This window comes from Melanerpes formicivorus, unplaced genomic scaffold (assembly GCF_026170545.1).
Source record: "Melanerpes formicivorus ecotype bairdi unplaced genomic scaffold, bMelFor1.0.p_v2 SCAF_3, whole genome shotgun sequence".
Taxonomy (NCBI): Eukaryota; Metazoa; Chordata; class Aves; order Piciformes; family Picidae; genus Melanerpes; species Melanerpes formicivorus.
The window spans coordinates 30,644,513-30,656,759 of record NW_027142355.1 but is presented as its reverse complement, the minus strand read 5'-3'; the positions used below and the strand labels follow the sequence as shown (position 1 = coordinate 30,656,759).

At 39.8% G+C, this 12,247-nt stretch overlaps 1 protein-coding gene across 2 annotated transcripts in view; it reads left to right on the top strand.

The window, feature by feature from the left end:
- The window catches only part of ZNF277 (zinc finger protein 277), a 57,620-nt gene that overhangs the window by 25,173 nt on the left and 20,200 nt on the right, over positions 1 to 12,247 (top strand). For both annotated transcript variants that reach the window (XM_068169978.1, XM_068169977.1), the window contains exons 3-5: positions 261 to 349; positions 1,166 to 1,248; positions 12,138 to 12,229. In XM_068169978.1, the coding sequence (XP_068026079.1) occupies positions 261 to 349; positions 1,166 to 1,248; positions 12,138 to 12,229 (264 nt within the window). The remainder of the gene's footprint in view (positions 1 to 260; positions 350 to 1,165; positions 1,249 to 12,137; positions 12,230 to 12,247) is intronic.

The following is a 12,247-nucleotide window of genomic DNA, read 5'->3' as shown; positions in this document are numbered from 1 at the left end:
CTTAATGCAAATCTCTCTTACTGAGTTCTTCACTTTGACAGGATAGTTAAACACAATGTTAATGGAGCTGAATGAATTTAATGAACTAGAAAACTAGATTAAAGGAAGCAAAAACTGAGACAGGAATTTTTTAAAAGCACAAAACACTCTTAATTTATAGGATAAAAAGAAAAACCCCAGAGCAAATCAAGTGTTTTCTAAACCTTTTTTTTCTTTCCTAATGTTTCCTCTTTCACTAATCATCTCCTCTCATTTTTAAGGTACATCTTGTACTGGAAGAAGAGGTTTGCAGAACAGCCCATCACTGACTTTTGCAGTGTGATAAGAACAAATTCACAAGCCCCGTTAGGTAAGTGCACTGCTTGCTTACTCTTTGTCGGCCAGAGCATGTGGTAATTTTTGGCATATGGTGTTGCTTTGATCAGCCAAGTGTGGAGTAATCTGACACTAAGTCAGAAAACCACAGAAGTAAAGTTTAACTCTTAACCACATATTTAAACTTGCCTTTTCCATGGGTCGCAACACGTGCTTCAGCACTGTGAGCAGTGAGGGTGAGCTCATTACATGCTTAACTGCACTGCCAAATTGGGGCCAGTTGCAAATCAAGGCCTAGAAGTGCTTCTGTTGAGGCTGGGGAAGCTCTGGTACCCACTGCATAAAATACTGATGGTGGTCTTTCCAGAAATGTATAGAAACATTCCCACTGAGCTGTCATTTTCAACTTCAGCCTGTCCTCCACCCACACTGATGCTGCTAACTCTTCCTGGACAGGTAACTGAAATCCCCGTATGCAAGATAAAAATTAAAGGTGATTTGATGTTTCTTTCATGCTGACTTTATACTGTAACCACTACAAATGATTACAATTGCTTTATGTCTCCAGAAGAACCATCATAAAATGAATAAAGCTTGTAGTGGGGAAAACATTGGCCAGACTTTTATCTTTGTATTGCCATATAAATTACGTAAATGTCTTATAAACATGTGTATACGAATATTTAAGCATATCTCATTAAATTATGGAACTAAAATAACTTCTCTAGGTTAAAAAAAAAATAATTCTCACATTCTTTACACATTCTAAAGGATTAGCAAATTCTGTGCCAAAAATATTAAAAGCAGCTGCAACTTCCTGTCCCTTACACACACTTTCTAATCTTAACAGAAGAGCAGGACAATTATTTTCTTCTATGTGATGTTTTACCGGAAGACAGATTACTAAGAGAACAGCTTCAGCAAAAGAGACTGGTAAGAAATTACTGTTGTTCCTTTTTTTGAGGTAAGCAGTTCCATAGTGGAACTTACTGGGCATTTTAAAAGTGAAAGTATTTTATACTAGACTGGGACTTTTTATATGTTTGTTTGTTTAAAGCTCGTTTCCCTAGATGCTACAGAAACATACATAAACTCCTTGTTTATAGATTTTCCTTTGGAATAAATTTACAGGTTGAATGTCAGTGTTCACACAAGTGGAAAATAGGCCCAGAGCACTGGAAAAGGCTGTGTGCTTCTTGGAAGAGTCTGCAGTGCACTGACACACTATTTTTGTGTAATAGGATACATGTAAGGAAATTAGCAAAATGAAACTCAGTGTGTGATGCTGTGAAAAGGGAAGGTGTTACTCTACTTACAAAATCTTCAAGCAAGATGGCTTTGTGCATTCACCCTCTCTCACCCACATTTCATTAATTCACACTTGGATGCTCATAAGCACCATGGTGCATGAGTAGAGGAAGTCTGTGCAGTATTGTTCTTTCCCTGAGATGCAAAGGAGAAGAAATGCCAGCTGCTGACTCCTCACGAGCTGTACTGCTTCTTGCTTGATGATGGCAACCTAGTACTTCAGGTAGACCTCTCGTATCTTTTAGTTGTAAGTTCTGAATGTGTGGTGCTTCACATTAAGCTCTTGCTGACTTCAGTTTCTATAATACCTTAGTCCTGGTTGCTGACTACTGGGGTGTTTTGTTTTGTTTTGTTTTGGTGTTTTCTTGTTTGAAATAAAGAGCTGTAGTCTGGTTTTGCTATTGGGCTAACTTTAAAATGTTCTGTAATACAGAGCAGCTTTGTGGCCAGTCTCCTTATGTTAGGATGCAAGGCCTTCTGCTGGCAAGTCACCTGTACTGTGAGGTGTTAGAGTGGTCAATATGACCTTTACATAATACGTTCTTCAGTTTACTGTTGGCAGCTGTGTCCTGGAAATTGTTAACACGGTCTTTTAACCCTTTGTTACACTGTTTCTTCTTGTATGCTTGTATTACAAGTCTGTGCATACACAACATGCACCTACAGACATCTTAAATCATAAGCATTCAGAATGAGGGAGATGCTTACAAAAAAGTCAAATTCTTGTCTCTAGGCTGATTTGGATTGGCGTGCCAAATCCATTTGGTTCAACTACCCTTTGATTGCTCTTTCAGTTTGGTGACTAATGTTATGTTCTGCAGCTCACATTACTTCACTAGCAATTCCCCAGAACTGATGGAGTATGTACCGGTCTTTATGAAACTCAACCCTGAACCCACAAAAACTTGCAGCAGTAAGTTGCACAGCTTAACTACATACTTGTAGAGAACTATCTGTTTTGAACCTGTCACCTGTCTGGGTTTTTTTTTCATTTGAAGAGGTAGTGAACAGTTTTTCCTCAGTGTTATCCAAACCATTCATAATTTGTCTCCTGATTTATCATGTTAATCATGTACTGAAATGCACTTCATGGCAAACCAGCGTCTTGGATTATATTAGAAGGAGTGTTGCTAGCCTTTGAAAGGAGGTGATCCTTCCCCTCTACTCAGCACTAGTGAGATACATGTGGAGTGCTGGGTCCAGAGCTGTGCTTTCTCAGTACAAGATACAGACATACTTGAGCAACTCCAGCTCAGAGGTGATTTAAGGGATTGCAACATCCTTCATACAAGCAGAGGCTGGGAAAGTTTGGTCTATTGAGCCTGGAAGACAAGGCTCAGGAGGGATCTTATCACTGTGTATAAATATTTAAAGGGAATGAAGAAGAGAGTCATAATTTTCTCAGTAGTGCCCACCAACAGGACAAGTGGTAGTAGGCATGAATTAAAAACCCAGAAAATTCCCTCCAAAACCAAGCAAACACCTTTTATTAATGTGAGGGTGGTTGAACACTAGAAGAAGTTGCCCAGAGAGGTTGTAAATTCTTCGTCTGTGGAGACACTCAAACCAGAACTAGACACAGACCTGGGTGACCCTGCTTGGACACAAGAGGCTGGACTACCATCTCTCAAGAGGTCTTTGGAAACTACAAGGATTCAGTGATTTGAGGCTGAAGATGCTGTCTGTTTGGTGGTTCTTCATTGTGCAACTTTGCATTTCTCTGTACCTTTTCAGTTTCCTATAATCCCTTTGAGGTTATGAACAGCATCTGCAATATTACATGTGAACACACAGTGCCACAATGGTGTTACTTTCCCAATGTTGTTTGTGGCTTTAAGGAAAGAGGGTTGTGATTGAATATGCAGCTGAGGTTTTCATAGAACTGTCTGTTGTAATATATCTTCTTTCTGCTACACATTGGACTGTAGGTTTGGGTTTTTTTAAGGGGATTTGTTTCTGTTTTCCTAATGTTTTGTGCCTTGTCTCCACTGCCAGTGTCAAGAGAGTGCAGAGTCTTTTGGCAAGTGAGTCATTATCATCTCCTCTGCAAACAGACATTTCCTCAAATTCAGAAAAGAGTGCAGGACTTAGCCCAAAGCAAGTGCTGATTTTGTTTACAGAGTAATTAAGTTAGAAAAGAAAGAGGTATGCTCTCTTACTATGGTGTGAAATAGTCTCTGCTATTAACACTGGTTTAGGTATCAGAATTGTATCTTCAGTTTTTACAGGATTTTATGAAATCAAGCTGCATCTGTAGTTTGGGGCTAATGGAGTCACTGCTTTAGTTACAGCAATAAAGTCTGTTTATTTTTTCATTTCCTCTTGCTGCAATCTAAGTGTTGACTTGCAAGTTAAATAGTTATTTTGCTTTGCAAAGTCTTTTACCTCCAGACAAGTCCAGCAATTAAGACCGAGCTGGCAAAGGGACTCATGTGAGTTGCACAGAATAAAGACCAGAAGTATGCATTTTTAGGTGATTTTTCTGCAGCCTTTGAGTCCTAACTGCTGTCTGTGACAGCAAGCCCAAACAAGGACAAATGTTGTCTTTAAAATGTGCTAGGTGAAGCATTTCATTTGGCAGTTTTGAATCTCAAGTTTAGGAGTATTTCAGGCTGTATTGCAGCAGGGGAGCCAGCCAAGGTGGATGTCATGCAGAGACATTATGTTGACTGTGATGTATTGAGAGGGGCCAAGGAATGAGCCTGAACTAGGTTAGAGAGCACAGCTTGCTGAAATAGCTGTGTAGGTTATACAAAACAGATACAGTCTTTTGGAACAACACAATCTTGACAAAGAATCTGAGTTGTGAAGCAGTATCAAGCGAAGAAGTACTGGCAGCAAAACTTGAGAGGTAGTAGGAGGGGCAGTGTCAGTATAAGCCACTTGGTCTTATCTTTAAAATTTTCTTTGGAGAACCACAGCCTTGATCTTGTCCTGCTCTCATGTTTACAGCTATTCTCCTGTCGTATAACTGGTAGTTTTAGGTGGTGAGGTTCCTTATCCTTCCAGTAAATTGACCCTGGAGAACAGTCTTCACCAAAACTGGAAGGGGGACAGCTATATCAGCCTCCTAAGATGAGCTGTTTGTAGGAACCTATTTGTCATAAGCTGAGACAAGGTTCAAGATAGTTGAAGGTATGCTCTGGAAGGAATTGAGATGCTAGTCTGATCTAATTAGCATCATTGGACTAGGAGAATAGAATAGAATAGAATAGAATAGAATAGAATAGAATAGAATAGAATAGACCAGACCAGACCAGACCAGACCAGACCAGGTTGGAAGAGACCTTCGAGATCAACCTATAATCCAACACCACCTAATCAACTAAACCATGCAACCAAGCAGATGGAAGATGGTAGGTCATTGCTCAGTTGCTTTCCTCTCTTCTCTGTTCCAAAAATGAGCTTTTATCCTTCATTCCATAGACACCAGTCTTCAACATGGTAGTTTGTCTGTCTAGCCAGTGGGGCTTTGTTTGTGACATTTCTGAGCTATGTATGAATTTTCACATTCACTAGATGAGAGGGCAAAGTATACAAAGTAGTCCGCAAACACATGTATGTCAGATGGTGTGACAGCTGACTTCAAAAGTGTGAGTGTTCTCCAGGCTGGACATCCCATCCTGACAATTTTGTTGTATTCTCGCACTTTGCAGCTCAACTGTTTCCTGAAGGGCTTCTCGAGCAAGCATCTCTGATAATATTAAAGAAAAGTCACTCTTCTTGAAAAAACATCAAAGAGGATGTGGTAATGACTACAGAATTAGAAGATAATTTTTTTTCTCTACTCAAGCGACAAGAGTATTTTTTCAAGTGGGAGAACTGAGTACAGTGATCAGTAAGGAGAAGCTGAATAGAAGTTAGGAGACATGCTGTTGATATATAGCTAAGATTGCAGATCTTTGGAGAGACATGAAGTTTCTGATACCGTGATTCCTTCTAAATATTTTTCCTATTTATCAGCCACATGCATGATCTAAGAGTAGTTTATCCTAATGCTGTATACAAATGTCAAATAGTATGCTTGGCAGGTTTTCAGAGACTGTACAGCAACTAAGAGTCACCAGTTCTGGTCTGGTTTGGTTTGCTGCCAGTAAAGCAGCTTGTTGTGATCTGTCTTGCTTTGTTTTGTTTTGTTGTTAAAAATCAAAGTATGTTTCACTTGCTTGCTTTGCCGATAGCAGCACTTAGTTTCTGTGGGATGAGCACTCAGCAGGGAAGTGTAACTCATTTAAATTGGAAGAAACTACAACTAAAGATACATACTGTGTGTTTGAGAAATCACCTACAAGGCTTGATGAAATACATATTCTTCTTGTAAAGCCCCTATTATTTAGATCCACATTCACACTGACATTGCTATCTCTAGTAGTACCTTATTTCTCAGGCAGATTTCAGTAGTACTATTGATTCCAGTAGTATTAATGAGTGTTACTGTAACGGAAGCAATGGGGCCTGTGACCATGCACTCCACAACAGTCTGACTGAGCATTCAGATGTTGGATCCGGCACACTGTAACATTCATGAAGTTTCCCTTTCAAACGAACATCTATAGGCAAACTACCTCCCCAGAGAACATAGCACCATTGTAGTGGTTTGAAACACACTAATATTCCCCACTGTCAGAAATGATGAGTTTATGACATTGTATGACTGTAGGGCATTACCATCCTGGACAGGAGACACTGGGTTGCTCTCTTGCTTTCTGGGACTCAAGCGTGAGGGTATGTCTTTGCTTGGGTTCGGGATCTGGATGGTATTTTTCCTGTCCCTTTCTTTCTGTTTCATATATGTACTGATGTAAACTGATACTTCCATAGTGGAGGAGTAAAATATTCTGTGTAAATCAACTAAGAAAATTCTCGCTGCCTTTTTTTCCTCCCTGTCTTAGCTCCTGGTAAGAGGGGAGGGAGGAGGCAGGAGTGGGAAGGGGGGAAGTGGGGAAGTTTTCTAACTCTAGCACAAAACCCATAACACCATTTATAAAAACCTTTCGTTCCAACTTCTTTTAAGTGATTGCTTGTATAACATGCTATCTTTCTAGTCTCTTGCCTAGAAGAAATTAGAGTGAAGGACCAGAACAGGCAAGGCAGATGTCAACAAAACCCCCAAGGTACATTATACTCTTGCCCCAGTCACGCCCAATACTGAAATACTTACAAGTTGAGACTATTTGCATCCTTAAGTCTTTGGATGAAAAACTTTTGACTTTGCCTTGTCAGAGCTTATGGCAGTACTTTTTTTTTCTTTTCTTGTTTTTTTAAATCCTGAACATTCTGGAAAGGAAGACATATACTGCAGTTAGCTCAGTTTTGCAGACAGCTGCAAAATCTTCCAATGCACAAGTGGATTCCTGGACTGAGGAATGATAAATTCAGGTCTTGCTGCAGTCAGAGTCACTGCGTGACCTTGTCCCAAACTGCCATGTAATATGCCTCTATTTTGGAGGTAGAGAGGTACTTTCCACCTTTATTTCTTATGTAGCAGAAGTGCAGAGACAGGCTGTAGAGAGAGAAGTAATTTTATTTTTTTTCAAGGGCCAACTAATGTAGCCAGGGGTGAAGAATAAAAATTTGCCACCAATGTTTTCTTCAGGTTGGAATTAAAAGCAGCAGAACTTGTGCTGAGTACTGATTCTGAATCACTGTTCTAAGTCAGTGATGCAGGCCATGTGTTTATATAGCTACGTAAATTATTTATGAGGGCCTTGATAGTATGATATAAAAAAAAAGCAGTGGTGGGACAGCAATAAAGACAGACAATTTATCATCTGGGATGCAGTGTTAAACAAGAAGATTAGTGGAAATTGGTCTATGTGGTCTAATGTGCCATAAAATCAGCTGTCCTGGAGTCCATATTTTTTGCATTCAGTGGAGCTGTTTTCAGTCTTACCTTTTCAAGGCTTTTTGTATGTCTCGGATGTCTCTTAGCTATAGTCCAGAGATGAAGTAATTAGAATAAACCTTTATTAGAATAAACCTTTATTAGAATAAACCAAACAAGGTTGGAAGAGACCTTCAAGATCATCGTGTCCAACCCATCAACCAATCCAACCCACCCAAACAGCTAACCCATGGCACCAAGCACCCCATCAAGTCTCCTTCTGAATACCTTCAATGACGGCGACTCCACCACCTCCCCGGGCAGCCCATAATTGTTAGGGAAAAGAGCCTAATAGCTGCAAGTATGCATTTTTCATCTTTTACTGATTATCAGTGTGAGTTCTTGCTGATGCATGGTGCTTAAGCACTTGTAGGGAGGGGAAAAAAAAAAAGGTTATTTCTTCCAAAATATTGCTTCCTAAGAGAAGAAAAGGCACACCTGTTTTTTTCAGGTACATTTTCAACTACTACCTCCTACAAGAAAGTCTGAACTCACAGCCTTACACTGGGCATCATGAATGTGCAGGGCATTTTTCTAGACTCCAAATTACCAACTGTCATGCAAATGATTACATTTCTTTTTTACTAGCAGCTTAGTGTGCTGGTATATTTAGAGATGAACATTCTGATATAAATATAGGTACATCCTTACCATTTTTATATAGAATAGAATAGAATAGAATAGAATAGAATAGAATAGAATAGAATAGAATAGAATAGAATAGAATAGAATAGACCAGGTTGGAAGAGACCTTCAAGATCATCACATCCAACCCATCATCCAACACCATCTAATCAACTAAGCCATGGCACCAAGCACCCCCTCAAGTCTCCTCCTAAACACCTCCAATGATGGCAACTCCACCACCTCCCCAGGCAGCCCATTCCAATGGGCAATCACTCTCTCTATGAAGAATTTCTTCCTAACATCCAGTCTAAACCTCCCCTGGTGCAGCTTGAGACTGTGTCCTCTTGTTCTGGTGCTGGTTGCCTGGGAGAAGAGGCCAGCCCCTGCCTGTCTACAACGTCCCTTCAGGTAGTTGTAGAGAGCAATAAGGTCTCCCCTGAGCCTCCTCTTCTCCAGGCCAAGCAACCCCAGCTCCCTCAGCCTCTCCTCATAGGGAGTTGGTTTGGTTTTATAAGTTAATGTGGTTTGGTTTATAAGTTAATTTGGTTAATTTGGTTTGTTTTATAAGTTAAAACACAGAATACATTGTAATTTTGTAATTTGGTTGGATTGTTTTAGTGGCAAATCACCCATATAGTTGAAAATACATGACTAACAGCTGCAGAAGAGGTTTTTTTTTGCAGACAGAAAAAAAAAAAAAAGGAGAATTGAATTAAAAATGTATTTTATTTACTGAATACATTAAGTATTCCTGAAAAACAACTCTATTTTTGTTGCCTCTAAATATGCTCGGTACTATGCACCTTCCATGTACCATGTTGGAAGGTGATCAAGTACTTATGTACTAATGAATTTTCCCAAAGCTATTCCATGGGGGACTACTGACTGCCACAGCTATATCTACTGCTTATTTCAGCTAGGTTGTGTCTAAAAATGTGCTTCCATGAATTTGTCATCTAGTGATACTTAGTTTTGACCATACTTGGTTGATCTTAAAAGCTTCACGAGGCTTGTGAGGACAAAGAGTTTAGACTCAAAGCCTCAGTAATTTAAGTTCTGCTCTCTGTCAGTGGGGATTTCTGTTCTGTCAATGATTGTTTCACAACTCATTTGACAGTGTTCAGTGAAGTAATGGATTTCGATGGGACGGGTTAGCAAATCACAGAATAGGGCAAAAAGAGTGGAGGACAAATAGCTGTCACAACATCTCAAAAAAAAAGATTAAAAGAGATGGGGGTCAGAATTATTTGAATAACTGTATCAGCATTGTAAAATACCCTCCTGCTAGCAAGCTATGGCATTTGGTTCACTTACTTTTCTAGTGTTTCGGGTTACCTTTTCTGCCTGTGATCAATTCTTTTATTCATTATGGGAAAAGAAAACTACTTTTTGTCTATTTTGTGATCTGCTTACTTTTTCCTCATGTGACTTTGCCTCTCTCATTCTCTGACACTTTGATATGACACAGTATCTTTGAAAGGTTTTGGAAAATATTCGTGGCTGAACTGCAGTTTAAGCTTGACTTCCATCACCAGCTGAAAGTCTTCACTCAGAAAAAGCTCAAAAGTTTTATGCAAGTTGTAACAATCTTACTTTATGCAAGTTATTGCAATTGCTATTTTCCATTTGGAGTCTCAGCAGTGGAGCAGAGCTAGAATGAATGGTTGGGAGCATCTGCAGGGAAGATTTGCTTTCTTCTTGCTTTCTCTTGCTTTCACTGTACTTGACTTGAAGATGTGCTTCTAATTTCTCCCCTGTGCAAGTACCAGATTTGCTTGCTGGCAAGTTCTCTCTAGCAGTAAATGGTGCCAACATTTGATAAAAGGAGTGTCTACCTTTAAACTAAGTTGAGTAAATTGATAAAAGCCATGCTACTGGGTTAGTCAAAGCTTCTCAGCTGCTGAGCATGCTGATGTAAGGTCAAACAGGAAGGGGGAGAGAGTAGCGCCACAGGATCACCGTTTGTGGAGTATGCAGTATGCTTCTTCCCCTTCAGGCATAACTGGGAGTAGCAGCACACCAGGACTCCAGTAAGCAATTTGTATGAAATGAGAATCTGGAGTTAAGCAGCCAAATATTGCAGAATATTTTTTTCCCTCCTAGTAGAGTACAATTAGGAAGCTACTTTGGAATAAAGTTAATGGGAGGGTGTTTACACAACCTTAATGTTTGAATTATATGTGATACCTTTTGATTTTCTTTTAGATCAGTTCTAGTGCATTTTACAAAGTATATAAACTACAGGCAGGTGCCTTCCGATTCAAAGTTATCTAAGCCATGTCAGATGTGCTGCTGAGTGGAGAGAGGTGACAGAGAAAGCCTCGGTTCTCACTGACACGCTGTGTGTTTGCTGCCCAAGCAGAGCAGGCAGATATCCACATTTAATTGCATCTCTGCTGAAGCACTCTCACAAGATGTGTTATGGTTTATTTATCTCTTTCAGGAGTCAGCCCTGAAAATTTATATTTCTCTTAGTTGATGTTTTGCATAATGCAGCAGGACATGAGTGGATATGGCCTGGAATTGAGCAGGTGCTGCTGAGCACAATTCCAGCAGAAAACGTACACCGAGTAGTACCAAAGCAAACAAAAAAGCCTCAGGATCTTCATTTTCAGAGAACACACTCTTAGCTGGTGTGCAACAGCTAGAGCCCCCCAAATTATGTGCTCAGGTATGAGCACTAGAGCAGGCTATGGCAAGATGCACTTGTGCCCCACAGCAGCCCCTGGATCTAGGACAAGTGTACTCAGGTGTTGTTTGCTCCTGTACTCTCCAGCAGGCATCCTTTTCATCCCATTGCCTTTCACTGGGTACAGCATGCTGCTCTTGCTGGAAAGAAACCAACAGCACATTTATTTGCTCAGTATCAGCCTCCTGCAATGGCTCTGTGGGCAGCAGGATCTCATGTGATACACCAGCCCATCCATACTGCAAGACATATTTGGGCCTGTAAAGATGAACCTTCCTCTTCCCCCACCCCCCACCCCTGCCTTTTTTATTTTTTTATTTGGGATTGTGTGGGGTTATTTTTCCTTTTTTTCTTTTTATTTCTTTTCTATTTTTTTGTGGAATCTGGGCCTTTATCCATACAAAGAGTTACTAAAGAAGTAAGTGAGAAACACAAAGCTCCACTGTTGCAGGCTTTAAGGAGATAAAGAGATTGAGAAAAGCCCCTAAGAAATTCAGAAAGGATCTCTCAGTGTCAGGAAGCAGGCAGTAACACCTCTACACTGACAGGAAATAAATCCTTTACCAGTTAGCAGTGCTTAAAACAGAAACACAAGGTAGTGTAATGCTGGGCTGAAAAAATGCTAAGTTTTAATCCAAACACAGATTCTCCTGTGTCCCAGATGATTATGGCCTTTCCATCTGAGGTGTGTACTAACTCCACAGTATGAGTGCACTGTTGCTGTTGCAGCAGCAGAGAAAATCACCTGCTGCACGATTTTGTTATGCTTAGGAAAATTGCGGTCAAGTGTTTCAAAGTGTCTAGCCTAGCCTGTTGCTCTACTTTAAACACAACCAGTGGTGAAGGCAATCAGCTTCTCTTTCCCTCACTTTATTACATGCCATAGCTCCTTGCAGAAAAGTCTCGTTACTAGTCCTGTACGTTGAAAAAATCCTCTAGATTGCTTGGCAATAGCCATGTAAAATTGAGTTTATCATTCCACTGGGTAAATCTGAACTGTGAGTTGAATCAATAAACTGCTGTTGAATATGGAGTCATTTAAACAGCTGCATACAATCTCACTGCAGATTGCATTTCTTTCCATGCACCTTGTATATTATTAGAATTTTACTGGAACTTGACTACAGCTCATAATACCTTTGAAAAAAATCACAATTTTTGTGAGAACCCACACTGAAAAATAGTAACATCTGCTTTATATTAGCAGCACATTTTAATGTTCATACACATTTATATGTTCATTGTTACCAGTAAGGATAAAGAGGTATAAGTTTATGTGATGGAATGATTATTTTTATCTGTTTCTTTTCATAGAGAGAAATTCTTGAACAGCAACAACGAGAGAGATATGACACAAGTTTTCATAGCATGTGTATGTTCTGTGATCAAGAATTCACAGGAAACAGGTTTGTTTATTGACCTGT